Genomic DNA, 24,200 nt, shown 5'->3' on the forward strand with positions numbered 1-24,200 from the left:
GGTGGCTCAGTTGGTTGGGCGACTGCCTTCGGCTCAGGTCATGATCCTGGAGTCCTGGGATCGAGTCCCGCATTGGGCTCCCTGCTCAGCAGGGAGTCTGCTTCTCCCTCTGACCTTCCCCCCTCGCATGTGCTCTCTCTCTCAAATAAATAAGTAAATAATCTTTAAAAAATAAATAAAATCAGAGTTGTGAAATCAGATTGTATTTTGGAAGAGTGCTCTAGATTTTGGACCATCAGCAGGGCAAGACAATGCTGTAGTATATTGGTAGGACAGTTGTCTCCTTGCTCCTTTAAAGCTCATGCTGTCCTATATAACTCTACCCCTCTTCATTACTCTAAACAAATATCTGGTGTGCCACTCTATTTTTAAATAAATAAATAAAGATCAGTTTACCATCATCCCTCCCCCGTCAGCATTCTTAGCAAAGTCATCAACATTAATTGCAATACCTTTATAATTTTCATTTCGAACATCCTATACTACCCCTTGTTCCCTTTTCAGTACAATTATTTGTGCACTCCTCACTCCAATAATCCTTCACCCACACAAAGAGCTCTAATCCATTGACCACAACCTCCTTTTTGTTATCCATCATCTTGTCTCCTTTAATGTCTTCATTTCTCTCCTTATGGGGCCCAGCTTTCATGGTCCATCATTTTAATCCGTTCCTTGCAAACACCCTTATCTCCATTGCTCCTCTCTCTCCCTCTGCCATACTTCCCTGAAAAAGCCCCACTCCTAATAAACCCAAGTCCCCACTTCATCTGTGCCTGCAGCCAAGCAGCTGAACATTGCTAGAGAAAATCTTTTAAACCACAATGGCCATTCTCATTTTAAAATCATCACCAAAAATCTCAAATGAGTACTCACCACTGCCAAACATTCTTTGCATAATTTCCTGGTAAAATCACTCACTCACTTTCCAAGAAGATTATTTCACACTGTCTCCTATCTCCTCAAACTGCTAGCACTGCCTCTCCCTTCCCAGTTTCAACTGGTGACCTTGCTTACTCCTTCAAAGAGAATATGGAAGCAATTAGAAGAGAATCTCCAGGGGCACCTGGGTGGCTCAGTTGGTTAGGCATCCACCTTTGGCTCAGGTCATGATCTCAGGGTCCTGGGATGGAGCCCCTTGTCGGGCTCTCCGCTCAGCAGGGAGTCTGCTTCTCCTTCTGCCCCTCCCCCCTGCTCATGCGTGCTCTCTTTCTCTCTCAAATAAATAAATAAAATCTTTTAAAAATAGAGAATCTCGCCCTACATCGGGCTCCCTGCTCAGCAGGAAGCCTGCTTCTCCCTCTCTCACTCTCCGAGCTTGTGTTCCCTCTCTCACTGTGTCTCTGTCAAATAAATAAAATCTTTAAAAAAAAAAAAAAGAATCTCCACATCTACCCACTTACTTGCATCTGTGCCCATATATTCTACCTTCCTTCCTGTCACTATGGTTGAAATATCTGTGCATTTAACCAAGGCCAACACTTCCATTTATGAATTAGATCCTATCCTCTCCTACACAGGTAAGATACTTCTGAAATTGCTTCATCTTCTTTTGCTTTATCAAAATTTCCCTCCCTACTGGATCATTCTCATCAGCAAACATGTTGTAATTCACCTCCATCTTAAAACAATGTTCTCCTTCACTCTACGTATCTCTCCCATTACCACCCCACCTCATTTATATTCCCTTTCATAGTGAAACTTATGGCTTCATATTTCTACTACCTTCTCCAATTTCCTCTTAATAAACTTGTTTTAAGTTTTAGAATCGTTTTAGATTTATAGAAAAGTTGCAAATACAAAGAGTTCCCATATGGCCCTCACCCAGTTTCCCCTATTATTATCTTATATTAGTATGGTAAATTTGTCCCAACTAATGAATAAATATCAACACATAATTTATTAACAAAATACCATACTTTATATGAATTTTATTAGTTTTGCCCTAATGTCCTTTTTCTATTCCAGAATTCCATTTAGGACTCACATTACATTTAGTCATCAAGTTTCCTTAGGCTTCTCTGGGCTGTGACTTTCCTTGTTTTTGAAGGCCTTGATAGTTTTGAGAGTTACTGGTCAGGCATTTTGTAAGAGTGTTACTCAATTTTGGTTTGTATGATGATTTTCTCATGGTTAAAGTGGGATTATAGTATAACCTATAGGATAGATTTTTGGGAGAATGGTTACAGAAGTAAAGTGCCCTTCTCAGCATATCATATCAATGGTACATGATATTAATAGGACTTATTACTGATGATATTAACCTTTAATACCTGGCCAAGGTAGAGTTTGCCAGGTTTCCCTACTTAAAAGTTATTCCCTCTACTTCCATATTCTATTCTTTGGCAGCAAATCACTAAATGCAACCTACATGCTAGGACTGGGGGAGTTAAGATCCACCTCCATAGTGGGGGCAGGGGAAATATCTACATAAACTATTTGGAATTCTCCTGTATTGGGGATTTGTCTCTACTCTCCCCATTTATTCAACCATTTATTTATATCAACATGGACTCATGGATATTGTTTTATGTTTTGGGTTATAATCCAATACTATATTATTTATTTTCTTGCTCAAATTGTTCCAGCTTTGGTCATTGGCAACTCTTTTACTTGGCTCCTGTGTCTCTAACATTGTCTCTCTCTTTTTTTTTTAGCACTTCCTTACTTTCTGGCACTTCAAGACTCTCTAGGCTCATCTTGTATTTTCCCTGACCCAGCTCTAGAATAAGTCATTTCTCCCAGGAGCTCTTGGTTCCTTTTATTGGAGAACAGTATTGCAAATCAAGATCTGGTCACTGAATGTACTCACTGCTACTGGAGTGTCACTGCTTCTAGGCTTTTGCAGTGGACAGAACTAGGAAATATACTAATCCATGTGAAAAAACAGATCTACAATTATTTCTGTATGTATCCATCTGTATCTATATTAAGCTAAACATGAGTTTATACTGATGTCTCCAACTCTAATCCAGAACCACATGATTCATTCTAGCCTTTGCCCTAAGTTTATTTGTAACCACACATACTCTCTGACGGTGAGAAACCTGGCTCCCACTATCTGCCATACTCTTATGTGTTCAATCCCATGTACACACACAGCAGTTTTAGAATTATAAATCTGTATTCATATAAGAAACAACTTTAAAAACCAGAGTATAGTATTTATGTATAGTTCCTTTTGACTTCAGCCTTATGGTTTCCAATCAAAACATTGTTTTCCAATGCTATGTATGCCAGCATTTTTCCCTCCATTCCCTTTAATAATTATATATTTGTAATACAGTTGGATTCATGTATCACAGGCTGCATTCCATCCTCAGATCTGACCTCCTGGTTGATTTTTAAAAATTTGTATACATTTAAATCTATATACTTTCACTTTTTGCTATAAAGTTCTATCTTTTTTTTCCCAAATGCAGTTATTGTTACTACATTCTATACAGATTACATCTACCATCCTAAAAAAAATCCTGTTAAGAGATTGGTTCTACCACACTATAAAAATCCCTGTGTTACACTATCTCCTCCCAAACCACTGATTTGTTTTCTGTCCCTATAGTTTTGCCTTTAACAGAATGTTATATGAATGAAATCATATAGTATGTAGCTTTTGATGGTTAGGCTTCTTTCACTTAGCAAAATGCATTTAAGATTCATGCCATTGTGTGAATTAATAGCTCATTCCTTTTTATTGCTGAATAGTATTCCATTGTATGGTTATACTACAGTTTATTAATTAACCTTCTGAAGGATAGTTTGGCAGCTTCCCACTTTTGACAAGTATAAATAAAGCTGTTATTCATGTGTGGGTTTTTGCTGTGGACATAAGTTTATAAATCAGTTAGGTAAATAGCTAGGAGTGCAACTTCCGGTAAGTCTGTTTAATTTTATAAGAAACTTCCAAACTGTCTTCTGGCATGGTTGTACTATTTTTGCATTATCACCAGCAACGCAGAGGCATTTCTGTTGCTCTGCATCCTTGCAGGAATTTAGTATTGTCAGTTTTTTGGGAGGATTTTAGTCATTCCAATACGTGTGTATGATATCTCATTTTGGCTTTCATTTGCATTTACCTAATGAAAATGTTGAGCGTCTTTTCACATGCTTATTTGCCATACTTATTATTCTCTTTTTTTTTCATACTTATATTCTCTTTAATGAAGTGGCTGCTCAGATCTTTCCATTCTTCTAAAAACTGGGTTGTTTTCTTATTTTTAGAGAGAGGGAGGGAGGGAGGGAGAAAAGAGAGAGAATGGGGGGGTAAGGGCAGAGGGAAAGGGAGAGAGAGAGAATCCCAAGCAGGATCTATGCTCAGCATGGAGCCCAATGTGGTGCTCAATCTCATGACCCTGAGATCATGACCTAAGCTGAAATCAAGAGCCAGACTCTCAACAAACTGAGCCACCCAGGCGCTCCTTGTTTTCTTAAGTTTTAAAAGGTCTTTATATATTCTGCATACAAGTCTTTACTCAGATATGTGGTTTGCAAAAATTTCCTCCAAGTCTGTGCCTTTTCTTTTCATTCTCTTAACAATACCTGTCACAGAGAAAATGTTTTGAATTTTGGTAGTCCAATTTATCATTTTTTCCTTTATGGATTATGCTTTTAAAGTTGTAGCTAAGAATTTTTTGCTTAATCAAATGTAACACTTTGTCCTGTTTTCTTACACAACTTTTACAGTTTTGCATTTTACATAGACCTATAATCAACTTTGAGTTAATAGTTATACAGAGTATGAGGTGTCAGTGTTTCGTTTTGTTTTGTTTTTTTTGCATATGGATATCCAATTGTTCCATATTACTTTTTGAAAACAAAATCCTGAGAAGAACTTTGATTTTTTTGTCAAAAATCAGTTGACTATATTTGTATGAGTCTATTTCTGGGCTCTCAGTTTTGTTCCACTAATCTATGTGTCTATCCTTTTGCCAGCACCACACTGTTTTGATTACTGTAGCTTTACAGTAAGTCCTAAAATCAGGTAGCTCGAGTCCTTTGACTTTTTATTCAGAATTGTATTGGCTAGGCTTGGTACCTCTGTTTTTCCATATACATTTTATCTTTATTTTATTTTTTATTTTTTTAAAAGATTTTATTTATTTGAGAGAGAGAGAAAGAGGGAGCATGCATGAGTGGGGGTGGGGCAGAGGGAGAGGGAGAAGCAGGCTCCCTGCTGAGCAGGGAGCTCAATGCGGGGTTTGATTCCAGGACTCTGAGATCATGAACTGAGCTGAAGGCAGGCACTTAACCGACTGAGCCACCCAGGTGCCCCAACCACATACATTTTAGAATTAGTTTGTTGATATCTACGAAAAAGCTTGCTGGGATTTTGAGTGGGATTGCATTGAATCTATAGATCACACTGAGAATTCACATTTTAACAATACTGAGTCTTCTAATCCACGATCATGGAATGTCTTTCCAATTATTTAGTTCTTTGATTTCTTCCATTAGTGTTTTACAGTTTTCTATATACAGATTCTAAAATATTTAACTACTTAACCTAAGTACTTATTTTTTGGTGTTATTATAAACGGTATTACTTTATTAATTTCAAATTCCAGTTGTTAGTTGTTATTATATAGGAAAGCAAATGACTTTTGTATATTAACCTTGTATTATGCAACTTCATTAAACTTACTTTCATGAGTTTTTGTAGACCCTTTGGAGATTTCTATATAATCATATCACTTATGAAAAAAGTTTTATTTCTTCCTTTCTAATCTGCATGTCTTTTTTTCTTGCTTTATTTCACTAGTTAGGATTTCCAAATCAATGTTGAACCCAAGTGGTGAGAAAGGGAGATCCTTGTTTTATTCCTGATCTTAGGGAGAAAGCATATGGTCTCTTGACATTAAGTATGATGCTTATTGTATATTTTTCAAATATGTCCTTTATTAGGTTAATAAAGTCCCCTTTTATTCCCAAATTTTTTAGCTTTTATGATAAATGGGTATTGAATTTTGCTTAATTTGTTTTTCTGAACCTAATGAGATGATCATATGGCATTTCTTAGTCTATTCATATGGTGGATTGGATTGCACTGATTTTTTTTTAATGTTGAAAAAGCCTTGTATTCCTGGGATGAACCTTATTGGGTCTGGATGTATTATCCTTTTTACATATTGTTTGATTCAATTTGTTAATATTCTGGCAAGGATTTTTGTATTTATGTTCATGAAATACTGGTCTATAGTTTTCCTTTCTTTTACTGTTTTTGTCTAAATTTGGTATTAGGGTAATGATGACCTCAAAATATAAGTTGGCAAGTGTCCCTTATTATTTGATTTTATGGAAGAGAATGTATAGAATTGGTGATATTTCTTTCTTAAATGTTTGGTAGAATTCATGAGTGAAACCATCTTGGCTAGGTGTTTTTTTTTTTTAAATTTTTTACTACTATTTCTTTAGTAGATTTGGGACTATTCACATTATTTACTTTTTCTTGAGTAAATTTTGGTAGTTTGTGTCTGTCTTAGTCTGCTCAGGCTGTCATAACAAAATGCCATAGACTGGGTGGCTTAAACAATGGAAATTTATTTTCTCACAGTTCTGGAGGCTAGAAGTTCAAGAATAAGGCAGCAGCCAATTCAGTTCCTGGTGAAAGCTCTTTTCCTGGTTTGTAGATGGCCACCTTCTTACTATGTCCTCATGGGAGAAAGAGGGTTGGGGGTGGGGAGCTATCACTGGAAAATATCACTACTCTTCCCCTTTTATAAGGACACCAGTTCATTTGGGTCAGGGCTCTACCCTCATGACCTCATTTAATCACCTCCTTACAGACCCTATCTCCAATACAGTAGTATGGGGGGGGGGGCAGGGCTAGGGCATCAACATGAATTTGGGGCAAACAATTCAGTCTATAGTAGCATATTTGTAGGAACTGGTCCATTTCATCTAAATTATCAAATTTATGGGCATAAAGTTGTTTCTGGTATTCCTCTTATTGTCCTTTTTTTTTTTTCAAAGATTTTATTTATTTATTTGACAGAGAGAGACACAGTGAGAGAGAGGACACAAGCAGAGGCAGTGGGAGAGGGAGAAGCAGGCTTCCCACTGAGCAGGGAGCCCGATGCGGGGCTCAATCCCAGGACCCTGGGACCATGACCTGAGCCGAAGGCAGATGCTTAACGACTGAGCCACCCAGGCGCCCCTTATTGTCCTTTTTGTATCTTCAGGATCAGTGATAAAATTCTTGACATTGGTAGGGTGCCTGGGTGGTTCAGTTGGTTAAGCGACCACCTTCGGCTCAGGTCATGATCCCGGAGTCCTGGGATCAAGTCCCACATCAGGCTTCCAGCTCAGTGGGAAGTCTGCTTCTCCCTCTGACCCTCTTCCCTCTCATGCTGTTTCTCTCTCTCTAATAAATAAATAAAATCTTTAAAAAAAAATTCTTGACATTGGTAATTTGTCTCTTTTCCCTTCCTTCCTAGGTTAGCCTGGCTAGAGGCTTATCAATTTTATTGATATTTCTAAATAAAGAGCTTTGGGTTTATTGGTATTCTTGTTTTTTTTCTCCCCATTTTCAGTATCATGGATTTCTGCTCTAATATTTACTATTTCCTTCCTTTTGTTTGCTCTTCTTTATCCAATTTCCTTTTTTTTTTTAAAGATTTTATTTATTTATTTGAGAGAGAGAGACTGAGAGAGATAGAGAGCACGAGAGGGAAGAGGGTCAGAGGGAGAAGCAGACTCCCTGCTGAGCAGGGAGCCCGATGTGGGATTCGATCCCGGGACTCCAGGATCATGACCTGAGCCGAAGGCAGTGGCTTAACCAACTGAGCCACCCAGGCGCCCTTCTTTATCCAATTTCCTAATGTAGAAGTATAGGTTATTGATTTTAGGCTTTATTCTTTTCTAATAAATGCATTTATTGCTACATATTTCCCTCCAACCACTGCTTTAGCTGCTTACCATAAATTTTGATAAGCTGTATATCCCATTTTCATTTAGTTAAAAATATTTTTAACTTTGAGACTTTATACCTCTACATTTTTTGGAAGTGTATAGCTTAATTTCCAAATATTGGAGACTTTTCTCTTTCTGTTACTGATTTCTAGTTGATTCCATTGTGATCAGAGTACATACTCTATGTTTTAGATTCTTTTAAGTTTGTTGAGCTTTTTTTTTTTTTTTTTTTTGGCCCAGAATGTGGTCTATCTTGGGGGATGTTTCATTTACATTTCAGAACAATGTGTACTTCACTTCTGCTGGATGGATTGTTCTATACATGTCAAGTAAGTCAAGTTGGTTGAGAGTGCTGTTCAGGTTATTTATATCCTTACTGATTTTCTGCCTGTTTAATCTATCAATAACTGAGAGGGAGGTTTCAAAGTCTCCAAGGACAATTGTAGATTTTTTATTTCTACTTTTATCTCTATCAGTTTTTGCTTTATGTAATTTGATGGTCTGTTATTAGGTGCTACATTTTTAGGATTGTTACATGTTCCCTTAAAGAACTGACCCCTTTATCACTTTGTCATGTGCCTCTTTATCCCTAATAATCTTCCTTGTTCTGAAGACTGCTTTGTCTGAAATACAGCTAATACTGGTTTGATTATTATTTGCATGGTGTTTCTTTCTCCATCCCTTGATACTGTCCCACAGTTTCTGAATACTGTAAGTGTTTTTGTTTTCTATCTCTCTCTCTTGCATTTCAGTTTGGGTAATTCCTATTGACTTATCCTTTACATTTACTGATTCTATCCTTGAATGTGTCAAGTCTACTGTTAAGACTGTTAAGGTCATTCTTCAAATCTGTTACCATGATTATGATTTAAAAAAATTCTTTCTTATAATTTTATCACTCTCCTGACATTACCCATCTGGTCTTTCATTTTGTCTTTCTCCATTAGAGTCCTTAACATAGTAATCATAGCTATTTTAATTTCCTGACCAATAGTCTCCACACCTGTGTCACATGTGAGTCTAGTTCTGACAGTGCTCTGTCTCTTCAAATTGTTATTTGTTGCTTTTTAACATGCTTTGTAATTTTGTTATTGTTGAAAGGCACATGTGTTGTATAAAGCAGTAGACATTGAGGTTAACAGGACTTTAGGGTGAGTATTTATACCACTCTGGCCAAGAGATGGGTTATGTCTGATGTGTGTTGTCTCTATGGGTACCAAAGGCATTAAATTCCTCTAGTGACCTTGTTTTTGTCTCCCCTCTTGGCCTTCCTTGGCCCTTTTCTTAAGGCTGCACTTCAGAACCAGTCTGTCTCTTGCAGCTCTCCCAGCTGTAATGCACTGTTATTTTAACTGGTTATAATGTATGGGGGAAAAGGGCACTGTCTAATATTTGGATTAAGTCTCAGTCTTTGGAGTGAACAATGGGCCTATGTCTTTGAAGTGTAGCCCTCACAATTGTTTTTGTCCCTTTCCAGGGTTATGGGTTGAACTGTATTCCCCAAAAAGATATTGAAGTCCTAATCTCTAGTACCTGTGAATGAGACTTTATTTGGAAATAAGGTCTTTGAAGATAATCAAGATAAGATGAAGTCATACTGAAATAGAGTGGGTCCTAAATCCAACTGGTATCTTTATAAGGAAAGATATGTTTGAAGACACAGAAGAGACACAGGGAAGAAGCCATGTTATGACAGGCAGAGAGTGAATGATGTTGCCACAAGTCAAGGAACACCAAGGATTGTCAGCAACCACCAGAACCTAGAAGAGGCAAGAAAGAGCCTTTGGAGGGAGCATATCCCTGCCAATGCCTTTATTTCAGACTTCTAGCTTCCAGAACTGTGAAAAAATAAATTTCTGTTGTTTTAAGCCAACTAGTTTATGGTAATTGGTTATAGCAGTGTTAGGAAACTAATACACAGGGGTAAAGCTTTTCTCCCCTCTGCTACCTAATACTTTACCTGGCTGTATCATTCCCAGTCTATGCCTTTGAAACCCACTTCCCTATATACTGAGGCTTTCTTTTATTTCTTTTTTTTCCCCTTACATGAGATAGGGAGACAGAGTGGGACTGGAGTAGAGCAATGTTCCCTTCCCCTTGCTGGGATGAGATTATACTGCTGCCTTAATATTATTTTTGTCTTTCTTGCAACCTGTAGGATAATCTTGGAAATAAATAGCTAGAGGTCCTCAAAACTCCACAGGAAGTATTTTTAGTCCACATAAGAAGTAACTGATATTGCACAACAATGTAAATATACTTACCACCTGAACTGTACACTTAAGGAATGGGTAAGATGGGGCACCTGGGTGGCTCAGTTGGTTAAGTGGCCAACTCTTAATTTCAGCTCAGGTTATGAACTCAGAGTCCTGGGATACAGCCCCGCCTCAGGCTCTGTGCTCAGCAGGGAGTCTGCTTGAGGATTCTCTCTCTCCCTCTCCCTCTGCCCCTCCCCTCACGCTCTCTCTCTCTCTCAAATAAATAAATCTTTTAAAAATGGGTAAGATGTGGGCGCCTGGGTGGCTCAGATGGTTAAGCGTCTGCCTTCGGCTCAGGTCATGATCCCAGAGTCCTGGGATTGAGTCCCGCATTGGGCTCCCTGCTCCGCGGGAGCCTGCTTCTCCCTCTGTCTCTCTCTCTCTCTCTGTGTGTCTCATGAATAAATAAATAAAAATCTTAAAAAAAAATGGGTAAGATGTTAAATTTCATTTATGTGGGAATATATATAATGGAATATTACTCAGCCTTGAAAAAGAATGAAATCTTGCCATTTGCAATGATGTGGATGGAACTAGAGAGTATTATGCTAAGCGAAATAAGTCAGAGAAAGACAAATACCTTATGCTTTCAGTCATATGTGGATTTTAAGAAAGAAAACAAATGAGCAAATGGGAAAAAAAGAAACAGAGAGGCAAACCAAGAAACAGACTCTTAACTATGGAGAAGACCCTGATGGGTACCAGGGGGGCGGTGGAGGGGGATGGGTGAACTAGGGGTGGGGATGAAGGAGGGCACTTGTGGTGATAAGCACAGTGTTGCGGGTGTTGTATGGAAGTGCTGGATCGCTATATTGTACAGCAGAATCTAATACTACACTATATGTTAACTAACTGGAATGAAAATAAAAACTTAAAAAAATAAAGTATCTGTCTCCACATGTCTTACCAAAATGATCTTCATGTTGCTGCCAAGCGCAATTCAGAGACTCGGAGGCTGTATGGTGCAAATGGATGGCTAATGGAAATAAGCTTTTGAAGTTGAGCTGTTGGAAGGCCCAACATGTGACTCCTCTCCTCAGCAGGTTCTGGAGCCTGCTTTGTAGGTGGGACAACCTGTGGCACCACATCCTAGAATATTTGACAATAAGAAGAGAGAGTCAGTAACAGTATTAAAGAACTTTTATGAGGTTGTAGGAATAATACTATAGATGTAACTATATGAAAGAGTAGATTTAATTATCTCATCTATAGAGGATTAAACAAAGGAAAAATTCTGAAAAACTGAGCATAAGTGGTCCATAACCATTACTTCCATTTTCTCACCAGCTACTCTTACTTTATGCCTTGTAATCTTACTTCGATCATACTATTTAACTGAAGTGGTTCTTTAAAAATTCATTAATTTTAACCTTCCAACCACATATAAGAATTGCTTTTCAGATCTCATCCTTCTGGGCCTCTCCACTTGTGACACTATTAATCACCCTCACATGACTTCTTGAAACTTCTTTTTTCACTGATTATGTGTGATTGTGAACAAGTTACTTAAACTCTCAGTGACTCTGGTTTCCCATTATGTAACATGAGGATAATAATAATACTTATTTCATGGGTTTAGTATGAAGAGTAAAGTACTTAGAACTGTGTCTGTCCCATAGTAAGGCCTATATATGTCAGCAGCTATTATTCTCATTTTTATAATATTTAATGTTAGGGATAACATGTATCTGTTGGTAAAAGTACCTTGATAAACCTGCTTAGATTTGGTGACTCCTTCACTGTTATGGTTTCAGGAAGATTAATTTAAAAACTTCATTTGCATAATACCTTTAAAAGAATTAATTTGTCCTGTGGGAAAAGAGGGAGAAAGCCATGTACCTGCAGAAAAGCTGTACAATGCTTGATGTGAACCTTCTCAGTAACTCCTTAAGGTCACTAAACCCATAAAAAGCTTATTTTCAGTGCATATGTGCATGTGTGTGTGTGGTGTAAGCTGATGAAGGGACTGAATTTCATGCTGATGTGGGATGACACCAATCATATACAGAAAGGCCATAGCTAGAGATGTAAGAGAATATGCTGATGACTTGGGGAGGGTTCCAGAATAATAGGCTAGGAAATCAAGAACTAAAGTCAAATTTATTGAGATTTTATGGGTGCAGGCAAGGAGCAGAGCATAGGGAGGCCTCTGCTGATATCTGGGTTACATTTATGTTTTCTATTGTCTCGTTTCCAAACCTCCTACCTACAGGTATCATCTAAGACAGAGGCTGGCAAATTATGGCCCATGCTTATTTTTATATAGCCCACAAGCTAAGAATGGATTTTACATTTTTAAAGGGTTGTAAACAAAACCAAAAAGAATATGAAGCCAAGACCATATATGGCCTGCAAAGTCTACTATATTTGCTATTTGGTCCTTCAAAATATAATTTTTCCAACCCCTGGTCTAATGCTCAATTTTTAATCAAATACTCTTCTCCCTTTACATTGGATTACTCCCCCCAAAAAACAGTCTTAAGCAAGCATATTTATTCATTTCTTCATTATTTCACCAAACAAATATTCCCGAGCATGTGTATAACAGGTACTTTCTTAAGTACTGGGAAAATAAACATAAGTAAGTCTGCAATCGCAGCCACCATTCAAGAAGCTCACAGTCTAGTGGAGAAGAAAGACAAAGGGTGAAGCTACTACTACTTATGATATTTGTAAACACAGAGTACAGTGAAAAAGTGCAAAGGAGAAAGCAGTTAACTATGCCTGGTAAAACTGGGAGGCTCCACATGATCTACGTTATTTGTAGAAGTGTTTCATTGTTTTGTATTTACTTACAAAATAAAATTTGCTCATGTGTAAAAAGAAAAAAAGGAAAGAAAAATCAAAACAACACAGAAATATATAAAATAAAAAGTGAAAGCCTCCTTTCCTCAATATTTGTCATTCCCATTCCTTCAAGAAACCTCATCAACAATAAACCGTTTGGAGGACCAACTTCCAGATCACACACAGTTGAAATCTCCAACCTTCTATACACACATACAAAAATACATTTGTGCATTTGATAGTTTTCAGGTCACTTGGGTAAATATTTAAGAGTGGTACTAATGGGTCACATGCTAAATCTATATTTAACATTATAAGAAACTCTGAAACTATCATCCAAAGTAGTTGGACTATTCTGCATTCCACCAGCAATGAATCAGAACTCCTATTCTGCATCCTTGCTATAACTTGGTATTGTCAGTTTTTAAAATTTAGCCATTCTAATAGTTGTGCATGATACCTCATTATTTTAATTTGCATTTCTCTAATTATATATGATGTTGTACATCTTTTCCTAGTCTTAATTGCCATCTGTATATCTTCTTTGGCAATCTGTTCAGATCTTAGTGGGTAAAAGATCTGACTTTCGGGGCACCTGGGTGGCTCAGTCGTTAAGCGTCTGCCTTCAGCTCAGGTCATGATCCCAGGGTCCTGGGATCAAGCCCCGCATCAGGCTCCCTGCTCCGCGGGAGGCCTGCTTCTCCCCCTCCCACTCCCCCTGCTTGTATTCCGTCTCTCGCTGCGTCTCTCTCTGTCAAATAAATAAAATCTTTAAAAAAAAAAAAGATTTTATTTCTTTAGAGAAGTCTTATTCACAGCAAAATTGAGGGAAAGACAGAGATTTCTCATATAACCCCTTTCCCCACACATGCATAGGCTGCATGCTTATTAACATCCCCCATCGGAGTGCTACATTTGTTACAGCTGATGAACCTATATTTACACATCTTTATCATCCAAAGTCCACAATTTACATTAGGGTTCCCTCTTGGTATTCTACATTCTATGGGTTTGGACAAATGTATAATGACACATATCCATCATTATAGGATTATACAGCATATTTTCACTTTTTGACTGCCATAAAAATCCTCCCTGTGATGAATTTTGATATGCAATATTTCTATTCTTCAGTTAGTTTAAAATATTTTCTAATTTACATTGTGATTTTTAAAATTTGACCTGCAGGTTATTTAAAAGTCTACTACATATTTTAGGGAGATTTTCTAGTTTTCTCATTATTATTTTCTAACTTCATTTCACTGTGGCCAAACAAAAACAAACAAAAAACCAGTATAACTGTAAGTGTTTAAGGTTTTTGAGACTTGCTTTATGGCTCAGGATATCATCTATTTTTCTGTGTGCATAAAAAGGATATTACAAAATACATCTCTGTCTAGTAAAGATTCCTACACTTTGAGTATTTCTCTACTAACTGACTTTAGAGCCTGAGATTTCCATATTAGTTCAATCTTTGAAGTTAGGCAACACAGGGATCCTGTTACCATGTAATCTGGGGCTACTGGTACTTTTATAGATATAGTTTATCAGAATGATTCAAATCCTCAGTAAACATTTAATGAGGAAATCAAGATACACCTGAAGTAGGGCTGCTTGTTGAAGGCAGCTTCAGATAAAACTGGCACTGAACGAGATCCCAGGTGGTGGGAGAGCAAGACCTCAGCGGGTAAGAGACAATAAGAACAGGAACACGCATGAATGGCAACAGCTCTATGCGAGTGGCAAAAGCCAATTATTCCCACCATTGGTCTGCGCTGAAAACAGTACACGCTGAAAACAGCAATGATGGTGGATAAGATAGGCCTGCTGAGGTCAGTTCTCCCATCCCCTGCAGCCCTCTAGTTAATGGCTCACTAGGATCCATACTAATAGTCACGTACACAGTTCCCTGCTGCCCCTCACGTGATTGCTTTCTTGAGTTGTTTTTCCCTCCTTGCTTCCGCATACTTTACATTCTCCGATACGATAATAAAACCGAGAGTCCACCGGACTGGGGGCCTCACCCGCGCCCGCACTTCCTGTTATAGTGCTATAGGCGGTGCACCCGCTTCGGGCTTGTCTGTGTTCCAAATTATTGGACTCAGTAATCATTTCGTCTCTTGACAAGCACACTACACGGCACCAGGTGGTGGTGGAAAGACCCCTGAAAAGGGAAGCCCTGAAAAGGGGGTAGCTGTACTCCCTTTTTCCTAGAAAAAAAAGTCAACTTTGTCATTAATATATTTACTTCTGTTGTCTTTTGGATAGTGTTTGCATTGTATATTTCTTCCACCCTTTTACTTTCGATCTTCCTATATTTTTACAATTAACTTGTGTTTTTTACAAATAGCAGTTATATTTTGTTTTTTAAAGTTTAATAATCTTGGTCATTTCATTAATGTGTTCAGTTCATTTACATTTAACATAATTATTATTTTTAAAGATTTTATTTATTTGAGAGGGAGAGAGAGAGCGCACAAGCGGGGGGGGGGGGCGGGCGGACAGAGGCAGAGGGAGAAGCAGACTCCCTGCTGAGCAAGGACGTGGGGCTCGATACCAGGACCCTGAAATCATGACCTGAGCCGAAGGCAGATGCTTCACTGACTGTGCCACCCCGGCGCCCCCTTAACATAATTATTGATATATTTAACTCTAGCTATCAATGTTTGCTTTCTATTTGTCTTGCCTGTTCTCTCTTGCTTTGTTTTGCACTGATTAGGTAATTTGTATTATTCCACTTCTTCCTTTGTTTACTTGTTAATTATACACTCTTTTACTGGTTTTTAAAAAGGAGTTATTCTAGGGCTTACAACATGTTATCTTTGATTCCTTAAATTGTAATGCAAATTAGAAAATTATTATTAACTCCATTTCTACTCCTTCCACAACTACTGTTATATATTTTAATTAACACACATATCCCACATGACATGACATTACTATTTTTGTCTTATATAATCAATGGACATTCAGATCTACCCACTGCATTCCATCGTATAGCTCCAATCTTTTATTTGGGATCATTTTGCTCCTGCTTGAAGATCATTAGTATTTCCTTTGGAGTTTAGTGGCAGATTCCCTGTTTTGGACCATCTAAAAACACCTCTTTTACTTTCATTTTTGAAAGCTATTTTCACTGTATACAGAAATTTAGATTGAAAGTTACCTCCTCCAGCATTTTTGAAGATATCATCCAATATCTTCATGTTGTTTTTGTTGGGAAGTCAACGCCAATCTAATTGCTGCTCCTTGTAAGGTAATACATTTTTTTCTCCAACTGCTTTTATGTTTTCTTCTTTTTATTTTTTAGCAGTTTTTACAAAATACAGCTAGTTTAGGTTTTCTTTGTATTATTCTTGTTACAGCACTTTTTGAATATATGATTTGATGCTTGTGATAGGCATAATTCTAAAATGACTTCTGGTGACCCTTGCCAAATTATAATCCCTTCCCCTAGAGTATGAATATGATGGGATTTCACTTGAGTGATGAGGCAATGTATATGGCACAGAGGACTTTAAGAAAGACCCTTAGCTGGGCTGACCTACACCAGCAATCCCTTAAAAGGGTCAGGGCTCTTTCTGGTGAAAGACATTTGAAGCCAGAGAGAGATTTGCTGTCAGGGAGATTCTCCACTGGTTTTGAAAGCGGAGGGGACTACAAGGCAAGTAATGTATACAGTCTCAAGGAGATGAGAGTGACGAACAGATGGCGTGCAAGAAGGAAACAGCAACCTCAGTCCCACAGTCATGTGGAACTGAACTCAGCCAACAATCTGAATGAAGCTGGATGTGTGCATTCTTAGCCAGAGCCTCCAGAAAGGAATGCAGCCTGGCCAATACCCTCATTTCAGCCTTTAATACACTGACCAAAGAACCCAGTCATGCCATACCTGGTATTCTGATCTATAGAACTGTGGGCTAATAAGTGGGTATGGGTTTAATCTACTAAGTTTCTGGAAAATTGGTATGTAGCAATAGCAAAATCATACAATGCTTTTATTACTTTTAGAAAACTCTTACTCATCATCTCTTCAAATAATGCTTCTGAATCTTCATTCTCTCTCTCCTTTCCTCCTAGGACTCCTATTACAAGTATATGAGACATTTATATGTACTAGGTGCCAGGCAGTTTTACAAGTGCTAGAAATATATCAGTAAACAAAACAAATATTCCTGTCCTAATGAAGCACCTTTTAATGGTATCCTGATACCTACTATACCTAAACTGGCTCTTCCCACAGTGTTCTTCACAGTCAGTTCTAGTACCATCCAGTCAGTTCTATAACTGGTTCAATCTGAAATCTATACTTTGAACTTGATACCTCCTCTTTAAAATTTCTACCCTACAGGCAATTATCAAATCATAACTTTTACTTCCTACATCATTCCCAAACTTGACAAAGCATTACAGCTTTACTTGCCACATTCTCAAAGCCCACCATTATTTCTCACTCAAAGACTGCAATAGCCTTCTAGTTCATCTATCCATATACACACTTGCCCTCCCTTCAAACCATTTTGCACGCTATAGGAAGAGTGAACTAAAACAGAGTTGTTGGTATGTCATTCCCTTTGAATGGATCCCTAAGGCCTTCAGGGTAAAGTCCAATTACTTTATCATGTTATATAATGCCTTCTGTTACCTGGTCCTGAGCTACCTCTCAGCCTCACTTCCTCCTTGTACTTTATTGCTTATTGTCTTCCAGACTCACTATACTCTTTCCTGATTCTAAAAAACTCATGTTCATACCCTTTGTTCCCTCAAACTAGAAGTCCCTCTTACTCTGCCTTTTATTCATATTTCAAGAATCAGTAGAAGTATCATTTCATCTAAAAATTATTCCCTAAACTCCCAGAATGAACTAGTTTTCTTTTGTTCTCTCATAATATTCTGTTTATGTCTCTATCTTCCTTCTTCATACCTTTTGATGAAATTACATGTTTTTATGTCTTTCTTCCTAGTAATACTTGGATGCTCCTTAATAGGAAGACATATGTATCATTAATTTTTGCATTCTAACACTTAGCACGGTTCCTAGTACTTTGTAAAACTCCATAAATATCTGTGGGAATTCAAATAAAATTTGAATTATTTTTCTTCCAACTTCATATTTTCTTTAAATCTGGTAGGATGTCTGTTGTAAATCTTCACTTAAGTAAGTAATAAAAATATTGAGGTCAAGCCAAAGGTAGGTTTTGTAGAAGGCCAGCAAAAACTCTTCCTTTGCCTAGAGTCTGCTAATCAGTCCTTGAGTATGGTAATTTAATTAATACATAATTGTATTAATTATTTAACCCATCAACATAGGTTTATAATTCTTGTTCAAAGGTTTCATAAAAGATTTGTTAAAATCTTGCTGAAATTTCATTCATTCATTTATGTACATTATGTCTGCCACATTTCCATAAATTATCTGTAATAATATTTTTAAAAATAAAAATTACATCTGTGTGGAATGTCTTTGTTGATAACTGTAATTTTCTAAATACACACTTACTTGAAATCTGTTCTAGAATCTAACCAGGAGACATTTAGTTTACAGATTAGTACACTGAAAATTCTCCCTTAGAAGTTTTACATAAATCCAGTCATAAAGCACCTCTCCTATTCTCCTTAATTCCTTTGATCATTGACGGTAGTGTAATGATATCATCTGAGTTATAGCTTACCCATGTCAGGACACATATACTTTCTCTTTCTGAGAACATAGTCAGAATATTGTTCTTGTTGTCTTTGCAAATATCTATTTCTATAAGCCTGAGGTAATTTTGGGCCTTATGCTTCTAAATACTAATCCTTTAGGCACATGCCACCTGTTATATTCATCCTTCTTTTCCATCTTTTATATATTATTCTTTTAAAATAGGAACTATGAGCTCATTGTAAAACTTCCTATGTGGTCCCATGGTTTCCCTCATTTCTCCTTTAATAGAATAATTTGCTGTTTCATAGTCAAAATTATGTTTTTGAGAGCTTCCCAACCTTTAGAGTCTAAAATCATCTTAATGTAAATTAAGGTCCAACAAGTATCAATCACAATAACAGAAACTTTTGGAGAACAGCCATAGCTAGAAATTCTAGTCAGAGTAGGCAATTACATAATAGGTCAATTTGAATCTTTTCATGGTTATTACTAAGGAAGAAGCATTACCTCCTGAAGGCTTAAAGCCAAGAATCCATTTAGCTCCCATCAATTTTTCCTTCCAAATGTGTCTCAGATTTGTCCTTCTTTTTCCATTCCTATAGATGCCTTCATCACCTCATACCTGGACTACTGCCATAGACTAGATGGTTTCCTTGCCTCTGGTCCATCCATATTCCAATCCATTTTCCATACTATTGCCAGATTAATCTTCTTAAAACACTTTCATCATATCACTCTCCTGCCTGAGACCTAGCTCGAAAGTCACCTTCTTGTAAGATCTTCCTGACTGCCCTAGGAAGAGTTAATAGCTGCCTAGTCAATGTTTCCATCGTTCTTTGTGCATACCCTTATTAGTGCATTTACAACATGTATAATAATCACCTGTTTAATTATTTTTTCCCTCCTATTTGCTGAGAGCTCCTTGAGGGCAGGCAAAAGAACTGGGTCATCTCTTTACAATGGCACTCAAGGTTTTACAAAATTGGCTCCATCTTGCCCCACGACCTCAGGATCTTTACATGTGTTGTTTCCTCTGCCTACCATGTTCTCCCTCTTATTCTTTCTACTCATTCTGCAGGTCTAAGATTAAAAATCAAATCATTGAAGAAAACTTCCCTGAGACTCTTAACTAATTAGTTAATCAACTCATTTAAAAAATATTTCTTGGGTGCCAACTTTGTGCCAGGCAGTATTTTAGGCACTTGGGATATATAAGTGAACAAAAGAGACAAAAATTCCTGCTTTCATGGAGTGTATCTTCTAGTGGGAGAAGGCAGATGATTAAAGATAAAAATTATACATAAGTAAATTACATAATACATTATAAGATGATAGGAGCTATAAAAAAATCCAGCAGGAAAAAGGGGCATGCTGGAGGTAGTAGGAGTTTTAAATATGGTGGTAAGGGTAAACCTCATTGAGAAAGATGACTTTTGAACAAAGAGGGATTAAGTCATGAAGATATCTGGTGTAAAGTAGGCCAGTGCAAAGGTTCTAAGCTGGGATTGTATCAGATAAACTTTCATCCTCCTTTTAAAGATCCTTTCCATTGATGTCCTTCATGAGCCATAATGAAATTTGCCTCTCCCTCTTTCTGACCCAGCCTCTAATTTAAACCTATATTTTCTTTTTTTAAAGACTTTATTTATTTGAGAGAGAGAAAGCGAGTGAGCACATGAGCAGGGGGGAGGGGCATAGGGAGAGGGAGAAGCCGACTCCACACTGAGCAGGGAGCCCAATGTGGGGCTTGATCCCAGGACCCTGGGATCATGATCTGAGCTGAAGACAGACACTTAACCGCCTGAGCCACCCAGGCATCCTAAACCTATATTTTCTTACTCCTAGTTAATATCTATGAAGATATCTTCCTTCTACACCCATTTTTGTTGCTTCTGTAATATCTATATTTCAGAGTGTAAAATATTTGCCTCTATTCTCTCATTTCATCACCATCATTAATTCTTAGATTTACAGGTAAACATAGTTACAGATCACCATCAAATGTATGCCAAATGTCTCCTATGATTTCTTGGTTATCTGAAGCTTTTTTATTTCTTTTAAATCCCTTAGTTAAGCAGCATGGAATAATATTTCCTGAGTCTTACATATTCACTACAGCTTGAATTTATGCATCTTCCTATTGTTTAGCCATCTCATTTATATCAAGTAGTTTTCTAACATCACACCTTTTGCAGATTTCTCTAAGCAGGTTTCTTTTGGAGTTCTTTCTCTGGAAGAACTCTAAGACTACATTTAAATATATATCAATATTTATTATAATAAGTATTTATTGCATGTTAATAAATATTATGTTTATTCTTTTTATATATAAAATTTACACGTTTACATATATGTACAAAACCTATTATATAAACATATATATAGTTACTATACATATATAATGTGTATTCAGGAATCTGGTGTTCATGGGTGAGCAGACCCTTGGTGGAAGATGTGCCACACTGGCCAGCTGCAGTGACCAGTTCTGTACAGAGTCTTTCAGAACCGGAGATTCTTTGAGGAACTAGGTGAGGCCACCAAAGTTTTCTCTGGGCTGCATTTCTTCCACTCTTCCAATTCCATTTTTGGTCTTTGTTACAGGCATTTGAACCCACATCCTAATTAAGGCTCACCCGTAGCCTAGGCCAAGACAGAAAAATTTAATGCATCACTCTTCTGTTGGTGGATTTTGCTAAATGATACTTTCACAGATGTGTACACCTTTGGGGTTCTTCATCCCAATTCTATGACTTGCAAAGACCCAAGGCCTTCTGCAAGCATTAACAGTCAAGCCCAGGCTCCTGAAAGCATTAAAACCCAAGCCAAGGCATAAGACCTGACTAGACATCTTTCCAAAGGTATACAGATGGTCAACAGACACATGAAAAGATGCTCAGTATCACTAGGGAAATGCAAATTGAAGCCACAATGAGATATCACCTTACACCTGTCAGATGGCTAAAATTCAAAAGACAAGAAATAATAAATGTTGGGGAGGATGTGGAGTAAAAGGAACCACTCTTGTGCACTGCTGGTGGGAATGCAAATTAGTACAGCTGCTGTGAAAAACAGTATGGATGTTCCTCAAAGAACTAAAAATAGAACCATATGATCCAATAATTCCACTACTGGGTATTTACCCAAAGAAAACTAAAACACTAATTTGAAAAGATATATGCACCCCTATGTTTATAGCAGCACTATTTACAATAGTCAAGATATGGAAGCAACCTAAGTGTCCACAGATAGATGAATGGATAAGGGAGATACGGTGTGTAAATACTATGCAGCCACAAAAAGATAAAAATTTTGCCATTTGGACAACATGGATGGACCTAGAGGTTATTATGGTAAATGAAATGTCAGACAGAGAAAGACAAATTTCATATGATTTCATTTATATGTAGAATCTAAAAAATAAAAATGAATAAACAAACAAATAAGCATCAGAATCAGACCTGCAAATACAGAGCACAAACTGCTGGTTGCCAGAGGGGAGGGGAGTGGGGGATGGGCAAAATGGATGAAGAGGAAGGGGAGATACAGGCTTCCAGTGATGGAATGACTATGTCATGGGAATAAAAGGCACAGCACAGTGAATACAGCATGATATTGTGATAGCACTGTATGGTGACCCACGGTAGCTACACTTGTGGTGAGCATCGCAGTACAGAGAGATGTTGCATCACTATGCTGCGCACCTGAAACTAATGTAACATTGTGTGTCAACTATACTCAAATTTTTTTTTTAAAAGCCACTCAAGCCCAGGGCTTTTACTTCTGGTTAGGTTGAAGAAAGTTACAAAAGATGGTTTTACAGCCCTAAAAGTGAGAATCAGCCAGATAAGCTACAAGATCATAGTTTAAAAAACTCATCAGACTTTTGGTTTCAGCTCTCACATGTAAAGAGCTTGGAAGTCATCAGTCCCATCCTCACAATAAGAATAAGCTGATCAAATTGAAAAGCAATGGCTCTTTTTGGACTTAGACTACTGAGGTTGCAGGGCAAACTGCCACTCCAAAATCTGGAGAGACTGGCAAATCTAGAGAGGCAGAGCCAAGATCTATTTATCTGGAGCAGAAACTCCATTTACTTAAATGGTAATTTTGATGAATTGCTGGAGGCTGTGTGGACTACCCTGAGTGGGAGAAACTTCTGGGATCACAGTCTTAAGGGGGAACCCACACTTTCATGGGATTTTACCTCCATGAATCCCACACCAGGTTCTTATGGTATAGGACCCAAAACAATTCCCACATAGTTCTGACAGGGGGGGGGAAGAGTAAACATTGCATTGTCCATAACAGAGTATTCTCCAAACAGAGCTGTCTCTATAACAAAGACCTGCTCTCCAAGGGAAAAGACTTTATCAGGGACTTATTCCATCTGGGGAAAGGGCATTTCTCTCACTTGGGCCTTCTTAAGCCTTTCTGTCTTACCAAGAGAGAGATGCTATCAAATGCTGTTAAGGACACAGCCCAGGGCCACAGGCCCACTATAAAACTAAGATTTAATCATGGGATTATAGAATGCATCCCCTATACCACCATGCCATCAGACTTCAGTATTATAAGAGTGGATTATAATGAAAGATATGCAAGATGCAGACTCTATCTGGTAAGTAGTCCTTAAGGTATACCAAGGACAAAGAGACAAAAATCAAGGACACTAGTAAAATGTGAAGACTTTGACACCTACAGCTACCACAAACATTAAACACAGCCCAACTCCTAGCCAGATTAAAACAAAACCTCATACTAAAGGCTATTTATGTCAGTACTATTACACAATACATTATGCCTGGCTTTCAACAAAAAATTTAAAAGGCACATTAAAGGGCAAGAAAAAAACACAGTCTAAAGATACAAGACAGGCATCAGAGCCAGACTCAGATATGACAGAGTTTTGCATTAACAGATATGATTAATATGTTAAGGGCTCTAATGGAAAAAGTAGGCAATATTCAAGAACAGATTGGTAAATGAAAACAGAGATGGAAATTCTACAAAAGTATCAAAAGGAAATGTTAGAAGTAAAAAACACTGTAACAAAAATAAAGAATGCCTTTTATGGGCTCATCAGTAGACTGGACATGGCCAAAGAAAGAATCAGTGAATGTAAAGATAGCTCAAGAGAGAAACCTCCCAAACTCATTAGCAGGAAATAAAGAAAGAAAGAAGCTGAAGGAATATTTGAAGTAATAATGGCTAAGAGTTTTCAAAAATTATTGACAAACACCAAACCACAGATCCAGGAAACTTGGAGAATGAGGACGATAAATATCAAAAAGAAAAAAATCTATACATAGGCATATCATATTAAAAAATACTGGTGGGGGAATACCTTACCTTTAGAGAGCAAGGATAAGAATTACAGAGAACTTCTCTAAATATATTTAACCATGAGAGACTATGGACTCTGAGAAACAAACAGGGTTTTGGGGGGGGAGGGGTTAGCCTGGTGATGGGTATTAGGGAGGGCACGTACTGCATGGAGCACTGGGTGTTATATGAAAACAATGGATCATGGATCAGCACATCAAAAACTAATGATGTATTGTATGGTGACTAACATAACATAATAAAATTTAAAATATATATAT

The 24,200-nt window shown here is 37.5% G+C and overlaps 1 protein-coding gene across 3 annotated transcripts in view; it reads right to left on the bottom strand.

The window, feature by feature from the left end:
• The window catches only part of TMLHE (trimethyllysine hydroxylase, epsilon), a 136,104-nt gene that overhangs the window by 100,128 nt on the left and 11,776 nt on the right, over positions 1-24,200 (bottom strand). For all 3 annotated transcript variants that reach the window (XR_012377144.1, XM_073889665.1, XM_025862874.2), the window contains exon 2: positions 11,071-11,252. Coding sequence is in view for 2 of the 3 variants with exons in the window: in XM_073889665.1 (XP_073745766.1) it covers positions 11,071-11,251 (181 nt within the window). In the remaining variant the exon portion in view is untranslated. The remainder of the gene's footprint in view (positions 1-11,070; positions 11,253-24,200) is intronic.

Source organism: Callorhinus ursinus, unplaced genomic scaffold (assembly GCF_003265705.2).
Source record: "Callorhinus ursinus isolate GAN/ISIS: 27379988/994484 unplaced genomic scaffold, GSC_fseal_2.0 scaffold112, whole genome shotgun sequence".
Classification (NCBI taxonomy): domain Eukaryota; kingdom Metazoa; phylum Chordata; class Mammalia; order Carnivora; family Otariidae; genus Callorhinus; species Callorhinus ursinus.